Source organism: Talpa europaea (genome assembly GCF_964194135.1).
Source record: "Talpa europaea genome assembly, chromosome: 5".
NCBI lineage: Eukaryota > Metazoa > Chordata > Mammalia > Eulipotyphla > Talpidae > Talpa > Talpa europaea.
This window is the reverse complement of record NC_140071.1, coordinates 25,717,115-25,739,531: the sequence shown is the minus strand read 5'-3', so window position 1 is coordinate 25,739,531 and position 22,417 is coordinate 25,717,115. Positions and strand designations below refer to the sequence as shown.

At 36.2% G+C, this 22,417-nt stretch overlaps 1 protein-coding gene across 1 annotated transcript in view; it reads right to left on the bottom strand.

Moving 5' to 3' along the window:
* ITGA1 (integrin subunit alpha 1) overlaps positions 1-22,417 on the bottom strand; it is a gene marked incomplete at both ends in the record, with an annotated part of 141,106 nt that overhangs the window by 33,081 nt on the left and 85,608 nt on the right. The window contains 5 exons of the mRNA XM_084233401.1: positions 566-708; positions 7,844-7,988; positions 8,673-8,746; positions 12,322-12,487; positions 18,827-18,977. Coding sequence (XP_084089527.1) covers positions 566-708; positions 7,844-7,988; positions 8,673-8,746; positions 12,322-12,487; positions 18,827-18,977 — 679 coding nt within the window. The remainder of the gene's footprint in view (positions 1-565; positions 709-7,843; positions 7,989-8,672; positions 8,747-12,321; positions 12,488-18,826; positions 18,978-22,417) is intronic.

The following is a 22,417-nucleotide window of genomic DNA, read 5'->3' as shown; positions in this document are numbered from 1 at the left end:
AGTGCCCTCTATTGCTGAGCTAAACCTTTAGCTGGTACACAAGCAGCCCAGCCCATGGTTCCCACAGATGAGCCCCATGATTTTATTTAAAAAAAAAAACTGCATTTATAATTCATAATCAGAAATTGGCTCTTTTACCACTTTCTACCTATCTGCATCCTGTCTTTCCTTCTAGAATAGCCCATTTTTCTCTTAGTAAGCATTTCTGTATAATCCTAGCTTAAAGCAACCTCTCCATTTTCTGAGTTTATTATCTAAGCCATGCCTCTTAATCTTTTAGCTCCTTTATTATATCTGTCCTTGCACATTTGTATCTACATCCATCCTCTGTACATCTCCACTCCCATCCAAATGGGGAGCAGAGATGCAGACATCCTGGGGGCAGAGATGCAGACATCTTACATCCCCTCCAAGGACCCAGTTCATATCCCTGTTCTCAGTCGATGCTGATTTTGGGGATATTGTTTTCTTTTTTTTTTTTTTTTTCAAGTTTAGGTCAACAGACAGATAATTGAAATTTACATAAAGAATGCATGAATTAATCTAAAACAATCTTCAAGCTTACCTGTTCTCCACTAAGTGTTTGAAGGACTTTGATATCACTGTCTTCCATCCTGTAGATGACCACCTGGCCGGTATGGTTGTAGCGCGGCTGCCCAGCAATGTAGAGCACATCTCCAGAAACAGTAGCGGAGTTCACCGTGTAACCTAACAAGAGAGAGATGGCGCCTGTATAATCTCTGACCCCTTAAAGTCTGCACGGAATACATTAAGATTAACTTTAAATGGCTGGGAGAATTATTTTTACATGAACTCCTTTTTTGATAATAAAATAATAATGCAGGTAAATTAATTTGGGCAGAAGGTCTTGGTGTACTTTCTGATTATCTACCACAATTGCTCTGTCCTGGAAAGTATTTGTCCTGTACAGTGTTTGTTTCCCGCGCTTGTTTTCGTCCCTGTTTAAAGGCAAAGGTGAAATAACAATGACAGAGGAAAAAATTCACAAAAAAATCCCCAAACACACGCAATATCTATTTATTTATTTTATTGTTATTTTAACGGAGGTAACATTGATTTACAACACTATATAGGATTTTGGAGTATAGATTCACATTTTTTCAGATGTATGTTACCCTCATCACACCCACCACAAAAGCACACATAATACTCAGGTACCCTTGTACCCTTGCTTTCAATTCCCCACCCTATCCCTCTGGAAACTTCAGTTCTAAAGATGGATTTCTAGGGTTTGTTTTGGTTTAGTTTTGTCTCTTCCTTTGTATTGTTCCTTTATACTTAGCGTGAAATCATCTGGTATTTATTTGTCTTTCTCCATCTACTGGTTTCAGCATATACCCCTCCGGTTCCATCTATGTTGTTACAAAAGGCAAGATTTCATTTTTTTTTTAAACAGCTGAGTGGTATTCCATTATACAGATGTACCACATTTTCTTTATCCACTCCTGTTGTTGAGTACTTAGGTTGTTCCCATACCTTGGCTATTGTAAATAGTGCAGCAATGAACACAGGACTGCACATATTTTTAAAGTTAGTGTTTTGTATTCTTCAAGAGTGGAATTGCTGAATCATAAGATAGATCTATTTTTAATGAGAAGCCTCACCATACTATTTTCCATCAGAATAGGACCATTCTACATTCCCACCAACGGTGTATGAGGATTCTCTCCACACCCTCACCAAAACTTGTTGCTTCTGTTTTTGTTTGTTTGATTGATTTTTTTTTTCTTTTTTTGGATATGAACCATTCTCATGAGTGTGAGATGGACTCTCATTGTAGTTTTAACTTGCACTTCACTAGGGGTAATGAGCATTTTGTTCCCTGTGCCAGGTGGTCATCCGTATATCTTTAAAGAAGTCTCTATTAGCTATTCAGCCATTTTTTGATTGGGTTATTTATTTTCTTTTATTGAATTGTGTCAGTTCTTTGTAGATTTTGGATATCAGCCCCTTGTCAAAAAAATCATATGCAAATATTTTCTCCCATTCAGAAGAGTGATATTTTGGTTAATGATACTTCCTTTTGCTGTGCCTAAGCTTTTAAATCTGACATAGTTTCATTTGTTTATTTTTGCTTTTGTTTCCCTTGCCACTGGAGTAGAGTTCCCAAAGTCATTTCTGAGGTCAATGTCATGAAGTGTTTTCTGTTTTCTTCTATCTAGTTCATGGTTTCAGATTTACATCCATTTTGAGTTAATGTTTGGTATGGAGTGAGATAGTGGTCTAGCTTCATTCTTTTGCTTGTGGTGGACCTATTTTCCCAACATCATTTGCTGAAGATTCTTCCCTTTCTTTGTACTATACCCTTAGTTCCCGTCATAAATTAACTATATAAGTATGGGTTTATTTCTGGGTTATCCACTCTAGTCCATTGGGTCTGTATGTCTATTTTTATTCTGATACAAATAGTTTTGATTACTACAGCTTTGTAATATAGTTTGCAGTCTGGGAGTATGACAACTCTCTTCCTTTTTCGTGTGTCAGTATTTTTTCAGTGATTCAGTCTTTTGTGATGCATATGAATTTCAGTAATATTCGCTCTATTTATTTTAGAATAATACTGTTAAAACTTTGATAGGGATTTAAAATACCAATTTGAAATACCAGTTTTATCACATTGTAATAAATCATCTGGATGCATGTATCTGTGCCATAGAAATTAATAATATTATATAGATATAATCATAGCAAATGTGTTACAGCCTAGACTTTAAATTGCGATTTTAAATGGTTGAGGATTATTTCCCTAAGTTAAGGTATAAACTCACTGTGTTATGCTGTAGGACTATTCTTAAAGGAATGGTTGGATTTAGGTGGTTTTGAATTTTGGTGTTATATATAAGCATGCAAAGTTATTCTGAATTTAAATTTTTTTGGCATAGAATCAAAATTTGGATCAAAAATTTTTTTTTATAAAGGTATGTGATAAATTGTTTCCAGAACATTTGTACTAATTTATTCTTTGAACAGTCATATGAAAAACTAGTTTCATCAAACTCTTTGACATATTGGGTATCATTGCTATTATTTAAATTTTTGGAGACAGGAATGCAAATTTGCCCAAGGAATGGTGTTCTTTTACCACTTGTAAGACTAAACATGCTTTAGTACAAAAATATCTATTTCCTTTTTAAACTTTCAAAAAAAAAAGTACAATTACCTTACAATAAAATACGTGGTAAGTTAATTATTAATATATTTTTTCTCATTGTGAAATGCTATTCTGTGTCATTTCAGAAAATAATTTGCCTTCTGCTTCGCTGATGGACAGCTCTGGTTATTAGATATTTCTTCCTTCTATAGAGTTGAAAACTGTATGTGGTAACTTTTATCCATTGATTTAACTCTGTTCTCTACAGAGACAAGGCATAAATCTAATTTGTCATTCAAGAATTAATAATAATGTGCCTCAAAGACAGAATTAGAAAATTCAAAAGGCATGAAGCCCATTAAAAAGTGGAATGATTAAACATAAAAAATTATTCAAGCTCACTTTTAATCAAGCAAATGCAAATTAAAATCACAGCAAGTTTCTATTGTTAGATTGGGGGAAAAAAAAAACACAATGTACAAAATAGAAGAGAAAGGAAAACTAAGCAGAACCCTAAGCCTGGATTTCTAAATAATAAATCCTGTCAGATCTCCTGATTCACTTCTTGAGAACAGTATTAGGCTCTGCTGAGGTAATGTGAAAGATTTATGATAGGTCTTGATTTCCTGCATCAGCTTCACATCTTTATTATTCCTTTAGAATCTGTCTGGCATGATTAGAATTCAGAAAATTGAGAATGAAATAACTGTAGAGCTGAACCTCACTGTATTCTCACTACCAAAGTCACTTTTTAAATGCCTATTGGAATGAGATAGGGTTAAAGAAAGATGGTGGTGTGACTATATCTTGAGAGAGGTTGCAAAGCATCAGTCACTCCTTCTCTCTGATCATAATTGATTAATATGGATATTTTTAATAGGAAATCTACCTTTTATTTTGATTCCTCCTTAAGATTTATAACAACTTTCAATCCACATATATTCCAGGCTAACGAAGTTGAGTACTTCTTAATTTGTATCCCACAGAAGGAAATATTTTGAAAGCCTCTTTTTATTTTTATTTTTTTTAGTTTCTTTTCTTTTTATTAATGAAATACCATTGTTTTATATCTTTGTTAATATTTTACAATATAAGATTTCTCTCCTCAGATGTGGTCACCGTAGCTCTCCCACCACTAACGCACCCACAGTGCTCCACCATCACCCATTATGCTCCCCTCCCAGACTCACCCTCTCCTTCCACCTCGCCCTCCCACTCATTCCTTGGCTGCCTCAGGTCTATGGTCAGCTTTCAAGCAGTGGTTTTAAAATTGAATATATAATTGATATATATATATGTAATATATATATAATTGATATAACTGAATATATAATTGATACCATCCAGTATGTTTTCCTTTTTCTTTTTTCTTTTCTTTTATTATGTATATTTTCCATCTTTTTTAAAATTTATTAGCATATTTTATTTTATTTTTTAATTTCTTTTAAATAAATTTTATTTTGAAAGCCTCTTTTTAGATTTAGAATAATTAGGGGGGAAAAAAACAAAACATTTTCCTCCCCTCTCCATTTCTGGGTGCTGTTCTACTCTGAAAGAAATTTTACATATATTACACTTTGTTTTGATAAAATGTATTATGGACTAATCTGTGACTATGTGAATGAAATGGCTCCTGAAACAGGAAAAACATTATCTTAGTGCTTTATAGACAATATACTCCCAAATTTCCTTTCTGGGCTGAGAGGAGTCATACGATTTATTTATTTATTTTTTTTATTTTTTATTTTTTTTTTTTTATAGAGGCATGTTTTTATTTATTTATTTGTTTGTTTTGTTTGTTTATACATGCACTGGGTACAGTCAGAAGCACGGGAGGGCGAGAGAATTCACCAGAGCCAGAGCGGGAGGCAGAGCAGGCAGAAGGACCGAAGTACACTGCTGAGGGGAGCAGCGGGCGGCAGGAGAGGTCTGCGCGCCATGTGGGACCCTCCTCCGGTGGCCGGGGAGCAGCCGGGGATCGAACCGGCGCCGCAGAGGCCGCAGGCAGCTTCGCAACCCAGCACTCAACCGCTGCGCCACTGGGGAGGCCCGAGGAGTCATACGTTTTAAACACAATGGTCAAGAAGGAAAGTTCTCTTATTTTTTATTTTATTTATTTATTTATTTTTTGTTTGCAGTGAAATCTTTAAATCTTGAATAATCTAAGTTGGCTTTAAGCTACCAATAACTCATGGTTTGGGGGAAGAATAACTTTAGGATTCTTTAAGACTACTTGTCTTTAAGGAATTTAGTCACATAATGGTAGCTTAGAACACCAAAAACACAAGTGTTATTGTATCTAACTGAAATGTATGAACTTGCTGGGAGTAGTAACATTGTCAGACACATATTTGTGGACTTCATGACTATCTTTAATTTTGTGAAAACTCAGTAATAATCAGTAGCAGAATTAATGTTAGCTACTATTAGTGTAATATACAATATACTGATAATAGTTTCCTATTGCTGTTGTAACCAAGTACCTCAAGCACAGTGGTTTAATACATCACAAATTTATAGTCTTAAAATTAATTATTAGATATTCAACATGAGTCTACCTGGAATAAAATCAACATGTTGGCAGGGCTGTGTTCCTTTTCTGGATGTTATGGAGCAAAATCGATTTTCTTGTTCTTTGTGGCTTCCAAAAAGGACCACATTTCTTGGTGTGTAGTCCTCCTCCATTTTTAAAGCCATCAGCCTAGCCTCTCTCCCTTTGACCCTAATCACTGGTTCAGTGATTTTAAGGACCCATGTAATTAGATTAGAATAATCTCCTCATCTCAAAATCCTTAACTTAAACACATCTGCAAAATTCCTTTTGCCACATAAGACCTAATTCTGGGGATTAAGGCATGGATTTCTTTGGCAGTCATTATTATTCTACCTATCATAATACTAATAAGAGGAATGCTTCTTATATAACATTACATAATAATAAAATAGACAACACCTATGGAGTATGGTGGTCAAGCAAATATTAAGTGCCACATAGTTATTTATTTAATTTCTATTCATAGTAACCCATATATATATGTGTGTGTGTGTGTGTGTATATTACACAGTTTATATATTACAGTAAATTGATGTTATAAATAAAAGATATATATTATATGTAATATTTATTATTTGTACTTTAGAAATATGCAAATTGAGGTTTTGAGGCATAGTAACTACCTAAAGCCATACCCATAAGGGACCAGGAAAAAGAATAACTATAAACAACTATGAACCAGAGATACTCTATGGGGGGGTGGGGGGCAGAGAGGGGAGAGATTGGGGTCAAAATAAGGGGGTCGCAATTGTATGGGGAATATAAAAATAAAATGTATAATAAAAAAATAAACAAATCTTTAAATAAATTTAAAAAAATAAATAAAGGGCATGTTTAGACATTTAAAAAAATAGAAAAGAAAAAAATCTTTATGACCTCAAAGTGTCTTTGAATGTATAATCAAATGCCATAATCATTTCAAGTCTTTAGTGTCATAGATTAATGGTTTTATACTTTTAATTTTCACGGGTGCATAATATTCCATTAACTGGAGATACTATTTATGTAACTACTTTAATATTTTGGACATTTAGAATATGCCAGTTCACCTAACACCATAAATAACAATACAATGATTTGGTATTCTTAAATTATTGCATTTTTCCTTAGGTGAGCTTAGGTTCTCAGAAAGAAAATTTCTGGGACAATGTGAATTGAACTTTTTTTTTTTTTTTTAGAGGCATGTTTTTATTTATTTGTTTGTTTGTTTGTTTTGTTTTGTTTATACATGCACTGGGTACAGTCAGAAGCGAGGGAGGGTGAGAGAATTCACCAGAGCCAGAGCGGGGAGCAGAGCAGGCAGAAGGACCGAAGTACACTGCTGAGGGGAGCAGCGGGCGGCAGGAGAGGTCTGCGTGCCTTGTGGGACCCTCCTCCGGTGGCCGGGGAGCAGCCGGGAATCGAACCGGGGCCTCAGAGGCTGCAGGCAGCTTCACAACCCAGCGCTCAACCGCTGTGCCACCGGGGAGGCCCGAATTGAACATTTTTATGGCTTTACACCTTTGGAAATAGCTTCCCTAAAGAGTTTTACTGATTTATATGCCACCATCATATATGAGGGTAAATGTTCTATGAGTTTTCTAAGTAGGATGGAAAGAAACCTCAGCATTAAACTGGTTCATGAACCTAAGGTATTTCCCATAAAATAGCCTCAAAATTTTAGAATATGTAGAATATTCAGAAGCTATCTAATCTAACCTCTGTTATCTTTTCAGGGTTTCTAAGGCCTAGCATTGGTTGGTTCATTATCTATCACAGCTCATCCAAAAAAGTAAATTTCCTCAATGCAGGGACAGATATGCCTTACCAATATGGCCATCATCAATTTCTAATGTTATGTTTGGCCCATTGTAAGTACTCATTATTTATAAGTGTTTTCTTGAGCAACCCACAGTCAGTCATTTTAGAATGATGAAATGAAGACTAAGATAAAAATAAAGAGACTAAATTCTAGTTTGGGATCTGCCATAGTTAGCTCTGATATTATTTTTCTATTCCTCAATTTCTTAATTTGGAAAATTAGATGTTTGACTATATGCATTCTAAAAGAGAGCTCTAAAAGAGAGATTCTAAAAGAGATCTAAAAGATCTCTTTTCCTTTTTTCCCCCCTTCCTAAAACTTAGAAAAAGAACAAAAATAAAAAAAAATAACTTCTATTAATTCCATCAAAATTTACCTAAATAAGAGGCAAGAGGTTCATTCTTTTTGGTAGATTCAACATCAAAGGTCGTATTTTGGGGGATTATCATTTGATTAGCCTTCTGCATGACGACTGTTCCATTCCAATCATAGGCTCCAACTGCTCCAAGCATGACCCAGTCCTGATATTCAAATAGAGAAAACAATGATATTTAACAAAATAGTAAAAGTAAATACATTGCATTAACAATGTCATAGGTACTCCTTAAGCTTTGCATATATTAATTCACATCATCCTCACAATAACCCTATAAGCTAGATGTCATTATTACCATCCCCACTAAGTAACTAACCTTAAGTTATATTCTATAATTGCACATTGCAATATTAATACTCTTTTGCAGGGATCAAAACTGCCTTTTCATCAATTAACTGAAAATACCATATTTTCCAATCTTGACTTTCTGCTTTATTAAGGAGCCCAGAATCCTAGGTCTTGAATATGGAATGTTAGCAAGACTTTTAAAAACCTTAACACTAAGAAAAAGATGTTTCTCAAATCTTTAGACATATTTTAAATCAAGTACTTCTTTTAGCCAGATGTACATTTATAGAAAGCAGCTCTCAAACTGCCTGATTCATAGTTATTTGTACAATGTTGTGAGCTCTGTGAGATACCATGCTTTCCTAAAAAGAAGCTTGTGAAATGCCTTTTTCCCATATGGATTAAAATGTCACTGTGGTCTGAATAATTTCTCAAGTCATGAACTGCTAATTGCACTGGTGATGCTGATACATTCGTGTTAGCTTTGGGAGGGAAACTTCAAAGAAAAAGGATTTCATTTTCTACCAAGCAGTCAATGTACCTGTGAATAATGAGCACTGAAGCCTGTCTGAGACATTTCCATTTCAAATGAAGCTGCTGACTGGTCAACTGTAGCTGTAAAATAGGAAAAGAAATACCTTTCAGCGCATTGCTGATTTGCAGAAGACAGAGAACTAGGATAGTCTATGGTCTTTACAACCAGAACTAACATCTTCAGGGCATTTTCAACCACAAATTTTTCAACTCAAAATTCCTAGGTAGGGCTGGGTAGAGGATAGACAAGGGTAGCTGAAGAAGGGCTGTGTGTTACATTCTTGCCCATGAACTTCCATTCGTGGGTTACTCTTCCATTCATGCTGCTATTCTTCTACTCCAGTTTGTGGATCCCATGGTGCTTTGAAGCCTCTGATGTGGAGCTGAAAGTACTGCAGAGGGACACCTCTGCCTCACTTCCATGCACGCAGTATCCTGCTGAGGCTTTAAGCTAAACTTACCTGAAATGCTACATGGTGAAAAAAATTCATCCACATATTTAAGGAGGGTTTTCTCCATTTTGCCAGCCCCACCCATATCTCTGGCTGTAGCCCCTTTTAGCATTCCATTGTTTGATAAAGGATGTAGGAATTCTGGGTTTGTATTTGCTCTAATTTCTGGTTGTGGGTACCACTCACAGATCAGAAGGGGACTTTTTGGCAGACCCTCATTTAATCACATATTTTTCCATCACATATATAAAATATCTAAAAAGGATCCTGTACATATTTTGAAACTCTACTAAAATGCAGAGATAATCCAGAGGATTCTATGGAAATGTGCTAATCTCAAAATATTCACTAACCCCAAACCACAGGCTCCTGAGGGGATTGAGGGAATGTTATTTATTTGCTTTTAGCAGGAGTTACTGATTTATTTGGCAGAGCAGTTACATTAAAAATAGCACATAATTTTAAGTAAGTCAGTGTGCCTATTCATTGAGGCATGAGAATAATCAAATTTGTGAAACCAAACTTATTTACTAGTTACCTAATGACATAAATTTGTTAACAAATACATCAGCAATGGCCTTTTTTATGGGACTAGATTGAATGGACAATCAATCAAAAATTCAAGGCTATCATTTCAATTTCATACATGGATTGCCCTCTAATTTAAATAAGATACACTTCAACTTTAATGTGAACATTCAAGTCCACATTGTTTTAAGGTGCTGTCTCATTTGCCTTTGCAAGATCTATGATAAAAAAGCAGCAGCAAAGACCTGCATATTTCCAGGACCTTCCCTTGCGGCTGTTCTGCTCATAGTTGAGAACAGAAAGAGGAAGGCTCTGTGACATTCCACCTGCTGAACAGGTGTCATGCTACTAGCATGTTGTATGTCCCTGAATCCTTCCCTCCTTGGGCAGTCTATGGGTGCTGACATAACCAATCCAGTCACTGTATGCCCTCTGGCTAGGGATTTCTGCATTTCTCCCATCCAGTGCTTACTAGGAAAGAAGACTTTAGAACATTTCTGATTTTACTGGGGAAAGCCAATGGCACTCTTTCTTCCCTATGAGGTTTCGTCTGTGGCAACCAGGGGTTTCATAATTGCTGTTATTTACTATTTATAGATAAATATTTAGATGAAATGGAGATTTCCTAAGAAACAAGGAAATGAATCTCTTTTTAATCTCATTATGAAAAAAAAAATCAGAAATAGACTAGTCCAAACACTGCTTTTGATTAGGCCTGAAAATGAAGCAACAAAGATGTGGGAGACATTTTATAACCTGCCAAATCCTCTATAAAATACTTCTGTGTTTAAATATAGATTTCTTGGCTTATGTGAGCGTAAGAGATATGCATGTGTCTTTAACTCATGGTATGGTTAGTTAGGTTAGAAACAATCTGAAAATGTCATTTAAGGCAAATTGATCCTCCGCCAGCCAACAGCTGATGTTGGCCTCATTTCTCTGTCTTAGAATAATATACTTAAGATGAGATTTAGAAATGAGACTGTTCAGAAATGAGATTTAGAAATGTAACTATCTCATATAGCTAAGTAATTTTTTCTTTTAAATGATCTTCACAGATAGTTTCTATCGTGTCTTGGCCCACGTTATTGAAAGTTAAATGTGCACAATGACCCGGAAAACCTATTTCCTCAAAGTCAGCTATGTTATGATCTGGCCTATTAGTGAATGAAATTGGATAGCTGTTGTGAGACCAGAACCACTTACAAGTGACTTGTACATAGAACACACGAAAGCCAAGTTCTTCAGAAGCAGCTGCCACTTCAGACTGATAAATAATTCAAGTACTCTGTTTTTAAAGGAACCGGGGAAAAGAAACCAGAACAAAAAGCAACCAGAGAAATTCATTAGGGCTGGGTCCATCATGTCTAAATCCAACTTTCTACTTACAGGTTGTCATTAGTTAGGAAGTAAATAAGGTGAGTCAGAAACAGCATTTTCTTTTTTAATTGAAAGAGTAGAATGGAAGAGATGAGAAACTATCAGGGTACATTTCCTATAATAAGGGTTATTTTATAAAGTTTTGTTCTAATTTTATGTTTACAAATATGTGCACTGGGTCACAAAGCAAAATATATTTGTTATTGTGGATAGCTGTCGAAATAGTTTGGCAGCTGTTACTCTAAATCATTTGTTTTCCTTTCTATACTTTTAAATGTCCTCTGTTACCCATTTTTCTGAATTTTCCTGGCCACATGATACTCAGTCTAAATAGTTCACTCTTTTTTAGTTCTCTCCTATTTTATCTTTGTTTCCTATTATTAAGGATGACTGAGCTGGAGAATATGAAGATTTTTTAAATTTCTATGTTTAAGAAGCAAAAACAACAGTCTTTCTGTGTGTTTTCACAAGGACAGAGTCAAGTGGATGTAGACAGAGCATCTGGGCAGAATCCTCTAGTGTTTTCTGCTCTTAAGATTTTGAGCAGTGTGTATTCTGAGAATAAGAATACCAAAGAACATGAAGAAAGAGGCTTTGCCAGTTTGCCTGGTATAGCAATTCTGGAGACTTTTTGTCACAAAAGATCTAGTTCCAAAGTAATTTGTCACTTGCCATCTTCCACCTAAGACAGAGTCAGACACACCATGACTCATTATCCCCAGTAGACAGTTGCCATTGCAAAATTAAAGAAAAAATTCTACAAAAAGAAACATGACAAATATAATGAACTTATGTTTTACTGCCATGGGACTTGAGGCAGAATTCCATGAAGACCTTTAAAGTGGGCAGAGAACAAAATATGGAAAAAATAAAAGAACAAAGAAGTTTTTGCCTAAGAACAATCTCACAATAGTACCCAATGAAACAAACAAATTAAAAAAAAACAAAACAAAACAAACAAACTTGAACTGGTGTCTCCATTTTCTAAACCTGTGTCACAGGAAAGGAACAGAACTCATAGGCACGTTTTGTTATTGTACGTGTACACTGACATGGTCTTCGTCTGACTCTTCCTTGGCACAGTCACATCCTTACAAAGCGAACTTCCTGCAGACACAGTGCTATGTGAAAAAGCCCTCTCTCAAAAAGATATTTTTATAAAAGGACATTGTTCCATGCTGGCTCATGTACGCAGTGAAAATGCATTAGCCATGTAGTAGGAATAAACACCAAAAACCCATGACATTGAGTTCAAATTGTAGAGAGAACATGTGGGATTATGTAAAATAATCATACCTTCCAGGGCAAATATTCTTTCTCCCAGAGCTTCAACAATATTGACTAGGGCCAATTCATCAGACACATTGAAGAAATGTTTTTCAGTGGGCTCACTTGCAATTGATTTTATTTCCTCCACAAATTTTTCAGTGCTTAAATTTCCTCGGTTATAGCTGCCAAGAATCTAAGACACAACAAAAACAGCAAGAATCTATTTTAAATTCTATGTGTTAAATAAGGATCTCAAGAATTTTGTCAATAAACAAGAGAGTGCATAATAACTTAGCATAATGTAATTTTTATGTTCTTTTACATACTGGAAGAGTAATTTTTAGAAAATGTAGATTCCATAACATTAACTGTTACTGTAATTGGTGTAGGGGAATATAAAGGACACTCTTTATGTGTGTGAAAGTTTCTTCTCTTGCATTCCTGTGTCCTTGTTTATTAACAGCTGTATCTTTAAAATCTGACAGTTCAAAAATAATGTTAAAGTTTCTGATGGTCTTTTATATTATTCTAGCCAATGACATCACTATTTGTTGGCAAGAGCAACTGGCAAGTGAATTGCTTGATCCTGAATAGGCAGTTCCTAAAAATCTTACTAAGGGGCAGTCCAAACTTATATTTTTAAAACAGATACCGGACTAAGGAGTAATCTAACTTGGCAATCTAGACATTTGTGTTTGAAGCCAAATGCTCAAGACAGAGCCATTCTTTTTTAATAGAGAAGAGAGACAGGAATTAATGTTATGGTTAACTGTATTATTTAGATCTCCTAGCAAGCTTTCTCAAACAGTTTATTTTTTAAAGAAAGATTTATTGAGATATAAATTACATATAGTGAAACTCACCCTTTTCAGACATACAATTGTATGAGTTTTGATAAAATATACAGTTACGTTACTCCCATGTCCAAATAAATAATAGTCTCATCACTCCCAAAAGTTCCCTCTTTCCTCTGTGTAGTAATTTCATCCTTCCCCCACCTTCTCACAACCATTTTTGATCTGATAGTTTTGCTTTTCCAGAATGTCATATTAGAGGGATCACATAACATGATTTTTTGTGTCTGACTCTTTTCACTTTTGAAACTCGTCTGTGTTGCCACACATACTAGAAGTTCAGTCTTTCTTACTGCTGAGTAGGCCACAGCCCACTGCCATATATCTGTTGAGGATATTGAGGTGTTTTCACTTTCAAGTGATTATGAATAAATCTGTCATAAATATTTGAGCATGGTTCCTCAGATAAAATGCCCTAAATTTACCTGTAAGGAACTTGGACTTTCTTTGAGGAAGCAAGCTATTAAAACTAGAACTGGCTATAAGTATTCAGCATACTACTCGGAAAGCTTTTTGACTTTTGAGCTACTCTCCAATACTATGTCCAGACTTCAGGTGGAAAAGGCTATACCAGGGGCTTCCAATTGCACCAAACACAAAAGCCCCATTCCTGTCAATTTGGATAAAAAGCAAATGCCAAAGATCACATTTTGTTCACATTTGAGGAGACCACCTGTGCTTTTTCTTACTTTAGTTACTTGATGGAGAAAGTGAATTAATGGAAAGGATAGTAGAGAAATGTCCAGATAGGAAAAGAAACCCTAAGGGCTACTTGCTTTAATTATATTGAAAAACTCATCTCTCATATTTAAAAACAATATTAAGATAATCTTCTTTCATTTGATCTCTCATCACATCAGAGTAAGTGTGGCAAAGGCAGCTCCAAGTCGCCAAGCTCCAGTCTCCACTATGTCTCTGGTGTTGATTTTAGGACCATGGGTAATATGCTCAGCACCTCACTCTCCACCTGGGATTTTTCTCTGGGCACACCACTGGACTCTGTTTTTGTCAAGGGTTTTGCTAATCAAGGACTTCTTTTATTTTTTTTAAATTTTTTTCTGAGCATTTAATTTAATTTAATTTAATTTTAATTAATATTTTATTTTATATAATTCTTACATCATTTTTCATTTTTGCACAATATATGCATTATAATTTTGGTTATATTCCCCATACAATTGCACACCCCCTTTTATTTTGACCCTAGTCCTTCCTCTCCCCTTCCCTCCCCCTACCATAGTGTGTCTCTGGTTTATAGTTTATTGTTGATTTTGATTTTTACTTTGTATTAATTTGTCTTTTTCCTGGTCCCTTATTTAGATTTTCTAAATTCCTGCTATGAGTGAGACTATCTGGTATTTTTCTTTTTCTTTCTGACTTATTTCGCTGAGCATGACCCCTTCTAGCTCCATCCATGTTGCTGCAAACTGCATGTGTTTATCTTTTTTGATTGCTTAGTAATATTCCATTGCATATATGTACCATATCTTCTTGATCCAGTCATCTATTCTTGGGCATTTGGGTTGTTTCCAAAGCTTAGCTATTGTAAATAGTGCTGCTATAAACATAGGGGTGCAGGTGCCCTTTGGAATTAATGTTTTTGTGTCCTTTGGGTAGATTCCTTGGAGTGGAATTGCTGGATCATATGGAAGCTCCATCTTTAGCATAAAGAGGAATCTCCACACAGCTCTCCATAGTGGTTGGACCAGTTTGCACTCCCACCAGCAGTGCAGGAGAGTTCCTTTTTCTCCACAACCTCACCAACATTTGTTGTTGCTAGTTTTTTTTAATTTGTGTCAAGGACTTTTTTTAAATGCATACAAACTTCATCATGTGAAGTCCTGGAGTATTGATTTACCTGACTCATCCTGTAGATCATATGCCATCCTGGTCTGAAACATTGCCATCTTTCCTCCTTGGTTTCTATTTAACATATACTGATTTGCTAACATATTGACATGTAATTTCCATTTCATTTATAAATTGATGCCATTGAAAATGCACATGAAAATTATAAGGATCTTTGGAATCTGCCTCATAGAAGTTCCTAGTTGTGACATAAATATTATCAGAGCTTTAGTGCTCTGGGATTGGACAGAGACAAATAGATAGTTCAGTGGGGACAATACCCAAGTGCCTAATGCCAAGTTTTATTAGGAATAAAAAGAAAATGTATAACTGCAAATATTTATAAGAAAATATAAAAGAAATTATTTGCATGTGATGTGCATATAGTTTTGAAATATTTTACATCACAGAATATAAGAGAAAAAAGCAAGAAACGTATGTTGATCCTGCACCCAAGGGTCTGCTAGCTTGCAAAAACATTTTTTTTTCTAGGAATGAAAAAATACAAAATAGCACCTAAAATTACTCTTGTTTCACTTAATACAAACATGTCAAGCAGAGGTATTTGGTATTCTGCTAATATTTACCTGTAATAGACATTCAGAATTGAAGCTCCCTTGAGGCAGAGAAGTCAAATGTAAAGTGTACAATTCATTTACCTGAGGTACAGTGCCTTTTGTGCTTAAATAACTGAAATTCTAAAATACTTTCTTACTTCTCTTCTTGTTATTTGAATACTGTATGTTAGACACAATTTTTAGCCATTATAATCTCAATCATTATCATTTAAGATTAGAATCTGAATATAAAACAGGGCTTTGTAAGAAAGTCTATTATTCTTAATTGACAGAAATAGAAATGATGTAATGAGAACTACAATCAACTCAGGACCCTTGTCAAATCTGAGAATTTAATAGGACGTGTTTGCAGTTTTATACCGGGGGCTTATATTTTTAATTATTAATCATTGTGGGGTGTTGTTTCCTCTCAAAATGCATCTCTATGGTGTCAGGATCAAATGGGGGGGGTAAAAAGAAAATGAAATGGAAAGCACAGTCCAGATAATAACTGGCCAGACCCCAGGGTATATTTAAAGCTGTGAAACATGAAATGGACCTAAAAAAATGTTCAAGAACTTTGTGTGTGAATGCACAGAGAGGACGTAAAAAAAATTATCTTAGTTTGGTAGAAAATAAAAAATACAGGGTTCACTGGGGAAAAAATAGGAATTGGGAAAATAGCAAGTAACTGTTAAAAGTTAGTCTTTTCTATACATTTTTATTTATACCACTTCAAAGAGCAAATTGACAATAACTCATTGATTAAAATGGGCAAGAATCTCATGTTCTATGATTCTCCAGGAAGATTAGTGCAATTATAGACCTCTTTTCACTAGATGGGAGGCAAGTATAAAATATCAACTAAGGATCCAACAAAGGGAAATACAATGACTTAAGGGCAAGAAATGCTGAATATGTAGGTAGATATAATGTGAAAGTGATACAAGATACACTCAGATTAAGAAGTCCATTACTGAGAGGTATGACCTTTTCACTGAAGTTTTTCAAATATTGTTACTGCTTCTGATGGTTAATTTAGTTCATGGCCTGAATTTATGGTACCTGTAGTGGCAGAACACATCATCTGGAGGAAGCTGAACACTTAACAAATGATAGTAACTCTGATTCCCAGTGACTTTGAATTCTGACTTATTAAAAATTAATTTATATTAAGAAGATTCCCTCCCCTTAGACTAAAGGCACATCCTGTAGAGGTGAGGTTGAAGATTAGAAAGGAAGGTTGGACACAATCATTAAGGTTCAGGAATTGAGAACAAATTTCATCGTCTGTAGGGGAATACCTGAAGATAGTCCATCCATCTCAAGAGAGAGTCCATATATCTCTAAAACCTTATGATTTTATTATTTCCACATTACAAAATGCTTGAGTTAAAGATCCTTAAGGGAAATAATGTTAACTGCCTGTTCTGTATGTGCGTATGTGTGAGAGAAAGAGAGAGAAAGAGAATGAGAGAGAGAGACAGAGAATTACCCTATTTTACAGATGAAGACACTGAAACTCAGAGTACTGAATGACTTATGCAGTCACAGAGCCAGAATTTGAACAAAGCTATTATTGGCTCTAAAATATCTCTGTCCTTCTCCCATCTCTTTCTACTCTTCACTTCTAGAAAACGTCCCTGGTCCTTCACCATATACGGTTGCAACACATAATGGTATGAGCTCAATGCCTCTGTGCTGGTGCCCCTTTTGCTCTGGTACGAAGGGAGGATGAGATGGAGAAGATTGTGGTGACGTGAGAGCATGGGAGAAAGGGTAGACACGGATGCGGGTGGGTCTGTGGCAACACCCAGTGACTATGACAGCAGGAAAGAGAAAATAGGGTCTGGGTCATAATCTTCAATGAAGAAGACCCCAGGACAGAGGGTCATAGGGGAGTCCAGGGTGAAGTCTGGAGCCTTAGTCATGTGACTTTTAGCCATGTTTCTGTCGATCCTTAGTTTCCTCATCATAAAATAAGGAAAGTGAAATTTGCCCTACTTTCTTTGTGGTGTCATGAGGGATATAATAGGATATGTTGGACAAAGGTCCAAGAAAAACCGATGTGGGTTATAAGTGGCAGTTTAAATTATTTTCCTTGTTTGAATGGTGGAGTCTGTATGTCTCTGTTTTGAGTGTTCCTCTCCATGGGGCAGTACCATGAAAGCTGAATTAACCAAATTTACTGAGAAGTTGATTTTGAAAATAATCACTAGTAGAGCTGGAATGTTTTCAGACAGTCATTTATACTTTGCATTTTTATAGATAAATTTTACTAATAATGGACTGCTTTGTATTTATATAGGTCTGCTTAGAAAGGGCCTTAATACTTTCTATGTAGTATTTTCTACATCATTAATTGCAGGCTAGGATTTTCCTTGAAACCAAAGGAAATGGCTTTTCTGGCCCTCCCTCTCCCCACAGCTCCCGCCTTTTGTCCAGCTTAAGTGCAATTACAGAAAAAGCATATTTTTATAGCTGCAGGCTGCTTCACTTTGGTTGCAGTTTAGGGACAGGAGGTGTTTGCACACGGTGTATTGTGCAAACAAAGTGTATCCTGATTCCTCCCTTTCCATTAGTGATACTAAGAAGTAATACCTGAGGTAGCTGCAACTACAGAAGCCCATAAGAAAGTCTTGCCACAACGGCTTTATTTTCTCCTACCTAGACTGTCCAGGGTAGACAGACATTAAATGACTTTTGCTTCTTTTCTACAAATCAAAGAATTGTGGGTATGGAAAATAAGTTTGAGTTTTATACATTGAGCTTTGTCCTGATTTTCTACCCTCACAAATTGCAGAAAAAATTACTAATTAGCAGGCCATCTAGCTGTTATCTTATGTTTCCTTCCTCCCTCCCTCCCTTCCTTCCCTTCACCCTCTCTTCTTCCTTACCTTTCCTTTTTGACTCTTTGTCCCTCCACTTTTTCTCTCTTCCTACCCTCTTATTCTTTTTTCCTTCTCCTTTCTTTTCCTATTTTTGTCACTTTCTTTATCCGTACTGCTCTTCCTTCTTATATTTTTTCTCCCTTTTTCCTTTCTTCATCTTTAATATTTTCTTCTTTCCTTTCTTTCCATGATTGTTGAGTCTCTGTTTGACCTCTGGTACTGTGCTGGGCACTGAGGCTACAAAAGGGGCAAGAGTTTCCCTCCATATAGAGATGCGTCTCCATTTCCCCTGTCTGTGCAACTTTCATAAAGAGGCAATTGAAGCACACATGGTTTTTCTTTCACACTGGAATTCGAAAGCCCTCTCTAGCCTTGTACTTACAGCTATGGAGAAGCGCTGAATATTTTCATCCTCACAGTCTTTGATGACCTTGCTCAGTTGGTGATTGTCATGGGACTCTCCATCTGTCACAATTACCATGACTTTTTTAACCCCTCTTCGGGCTCCCCGGGCTTCTGTGAAAGCTTCCTTCCTAATAAAGTCACAGAAAAAAGAGAAGCAAGTAAAATACCACCCCAAGTTCAGGTAGAAACTATAAATAAAACAAAAAACCCTGAAAACTCTCAGTAAACCAAGGCTTCCCCTCCAAGATCATCATTGACACCCATTGTTCAAGCTGGGAGGTAGGATGATCATTCGTTGAAATAATTTTAGATTTATTCCAGATGATGGAGAGGTCACCATTTTGCTATTCACCACATTTTCCCATATATAAAAGGCAGCAGCACTGAATTCTTTGGAATCTTCAAAAGAAGGGTGTGACCAAAGAGCAGACATCAGATTTAGAGAAGGTCAGATCTTAAATACTCTTCCAGCCACTCCTTTCTCTAGAAACACTCTTTTTCTGGTGTGATGGGCTCCCTTTCTCCTGCTTTTGGCAGAAACTTTGATTTAGCCCTCATTTTCCCCACACCTACAATGACATTCATCCAAGAGCTTGGATGTTCTCTGAGCTGGGGAGCGGAGAAGGGAGAAAGCAAAACACTCAGTTGGTTTGAGAGTGCTCTGGGTATGGGGACAATCAGAGAGAAATACAAGACGATGGTGAGTGATATGGATATCATATGCGATTCAGTCCTTTTTACAGTTCTAATTCTTCAGAGGATCACTAAAATTTCCTTATTCTCTCAAAGATCAAGGCCATACCTGAATGAATATCTGCTGAAGGAAATGATTGAAAGAATTTTCTATAAAATCTGGTGTCTCTGAAACCAGAACTGGCTTTGTAAAACATAAAAGCACTCATTAGCAGAACTCCTAAATATACCCTTTCTGTCTCAAGATTATTCCTTAGCAAAATTCCTTTGACCCCCAAATACCAACATTCAGTATCCTTTCTTTGAATTAAGCACTAACTTTGCTTCATGCTTTTAAACATTAAAATGGCCCAAAAGACTAGCAACAACAAATGTTGGCGACGATGTCGTGAAAAAGGAACTCTCCTACATTGCTGGTGGGAGTGCAAACTGGTCCAATCACTATGGAAAGCTGTCTGGAGATTCCTCAGTCTACTAAAAATGGAGCTACCATATGACCCAGCAATTCCACTCCTAGGGACCTACCCAAAGGACACAAAACATTAATTCAAAAGAACACCTGTAGCCCCATGTTTATTGCAGCACTATTTACAATAGGTTAAAACCTGGAAACAGCCCAAATGCCCAAAAATAGATGACTGGATCAAGAAGATGTGGCATATATACACAGTGGAATATTATTCAGCAATCAAAAAGATAAACTCATGCCATTCACAGCAACATGGATGGAACTAGAAGGAATTATGCTCTATGAATAAGTCAGAAGGAAAAAGAAAATATCAGATGGTTTCACTTATAGCAGGAATATAGGGGAACCAAAGAAGACATCAGCATAAAAAAATAATAACAGTACAAAACACAACAAAGCAAAATGAGACAATTATAAATCAGAGACATCCTGCAGGGGAGGAGGAGGGAGAGGGAAAGAGGGAGGGAGGGAGGAGCACAGGGGACTGAGGTGATGGTGCACAGGTGCATTGGTGAAGGAAACTCTATGGGGACTACACCTGAGGGGGTGGGGGGAAGCAAATATATTGTTTAAAAATGAACAATGATGTAAAAAATAAAAAAAAATTAAAATAAATAAAATATCCCAAAAGAATCCCTTTCTTTGAGACAGGAGAATTCAGGCCTTATGACTAAATCTTGTGAGCCTCTTGACAAGAAAGAAAATTTGAAATAGGGATAAAGGGGGCCTCCCCGGTGGCACAGCAGTTGAGCGCTGGGTTGTGAAGCTGCCCGCAGCCTCTGCAGCGCCGGTTCCATCCTCGGCTGCTCCCTGGCCACTGGAGGAGGGTCCCACAGGGCGCGCAGACCTCTCCTGCCGCCCGCTACTCCCCTCAGCAGTGTACTTCGGTCCTTCTGCCTGCTCTGCTCCCCGCTCTGGCTCTGGTGAATTCTCTTACCCTCCCGCGCTTCTAACTGTACCCAGTGCTTGTATAAATAAATTAATAAATCTTAAAAAAAAAAAAGAAATAGGGATAAAGGAACACAAAATGTATTTTGAACAGAGAGACACTGAAAGTGGAATAAAGAATTCTAAACATTAAAAATATTGTTTACAACTGGCCCTCTCTCAAAGGAATGAAGAACAATTAAAAATATGCTTAAATATGAAAAACTAATGCACAAGAATACTTAGCAATATCATGTTAATGAGCTTTATTTGTTTTAAACTCAATAAACTCTATGTTCTACAGCCAGACCCTTTGTGAAACATGTAGGCAAAACCCATATAGGGCCATGGTATTCAGACTGGTATTTATGCACAAGCAAAAGCAGCCAGAATGTTCTTCAGTTAGTTTTTAAAGATGAATATTCATACTTAAGTGGTTGCCTTTGGAAAAAGCACAGCTCCCTTCAGGCTCAGAGCTTTCAAATAACACTGATTTGCTTTGAATGTGTGGTTACATTTAGTCAATTATTTAAGCGGTGCATTCAGTACACCCAAACATGTGCACTCTTTGTGCATTCAAATTGGCGATCCTACGGGCAGGTAAATGTAAAGTTACCCCATCTGTTTGTGGTTATTCTCTCTTAGGCCCCATATAACTAGAACCACATGCTTTCCTTACACTTAAGAGTCTAAAGCTGCACATGCAATTTTAAACTTTTGAACATCCAACCCATTCTTTGACATATCCATATTCATTATGTCAACTCCCTTAAAGCAGTGATTTTAACGGGCAGGGTGAGGGAGCGTGCAGGTGATTTGCCCCTCAGAATCAGGTGAGAGTCCATAAGTTGAAGGCACATAACAGAAGGATCCTTCACATTAGTCACACTGATTTGATTTGTTATAATTTTAGTATTTAGTTTTTGTTCAGAAACTTACTAGCTTTAGTGGTGACTAAGGGGAGAAACAGCAAGACAAAAGGTCTGAGTGAGATAAAAAAAAAAAAATGCCCTGCTTGTAAGAAAAGGACAGTTCTGCAGGCTCTTAGAGAGTTAAGTCCGGCAAGAGTGGGTTACAAGCTGTCTGTGAAGGTACTGCAGGAGAGAAGAGAGATGGGACACCCATGGAGGGAATTTAGAGAAAGACAGGGAGAAGAAAGACAAAGCATTACAAATAATAAAATCCTTCCCAATTCTTTTAATATTCACTGAAATTGATTTTAAAGAAGACAATATCTAGTTTGGCCTCTTATAAACTCTTATTTAAGAGCTTCAATAACCCAAAATCAGGTTCTGTAAAATTGCCGACATAGTAAGATATAAATAAATGTTGAGTAGATGTGGACTAATATTAATTCATTTTATTTTTAGATTGAGATTCTTTGAATCTGAAAAAAAAAAAGAATAAAGAGAGAAGATATTCACTAACAGTATGTCTTAGTACCAAAAACACTGCTTGGTAGACCACAGTGATGTTTTG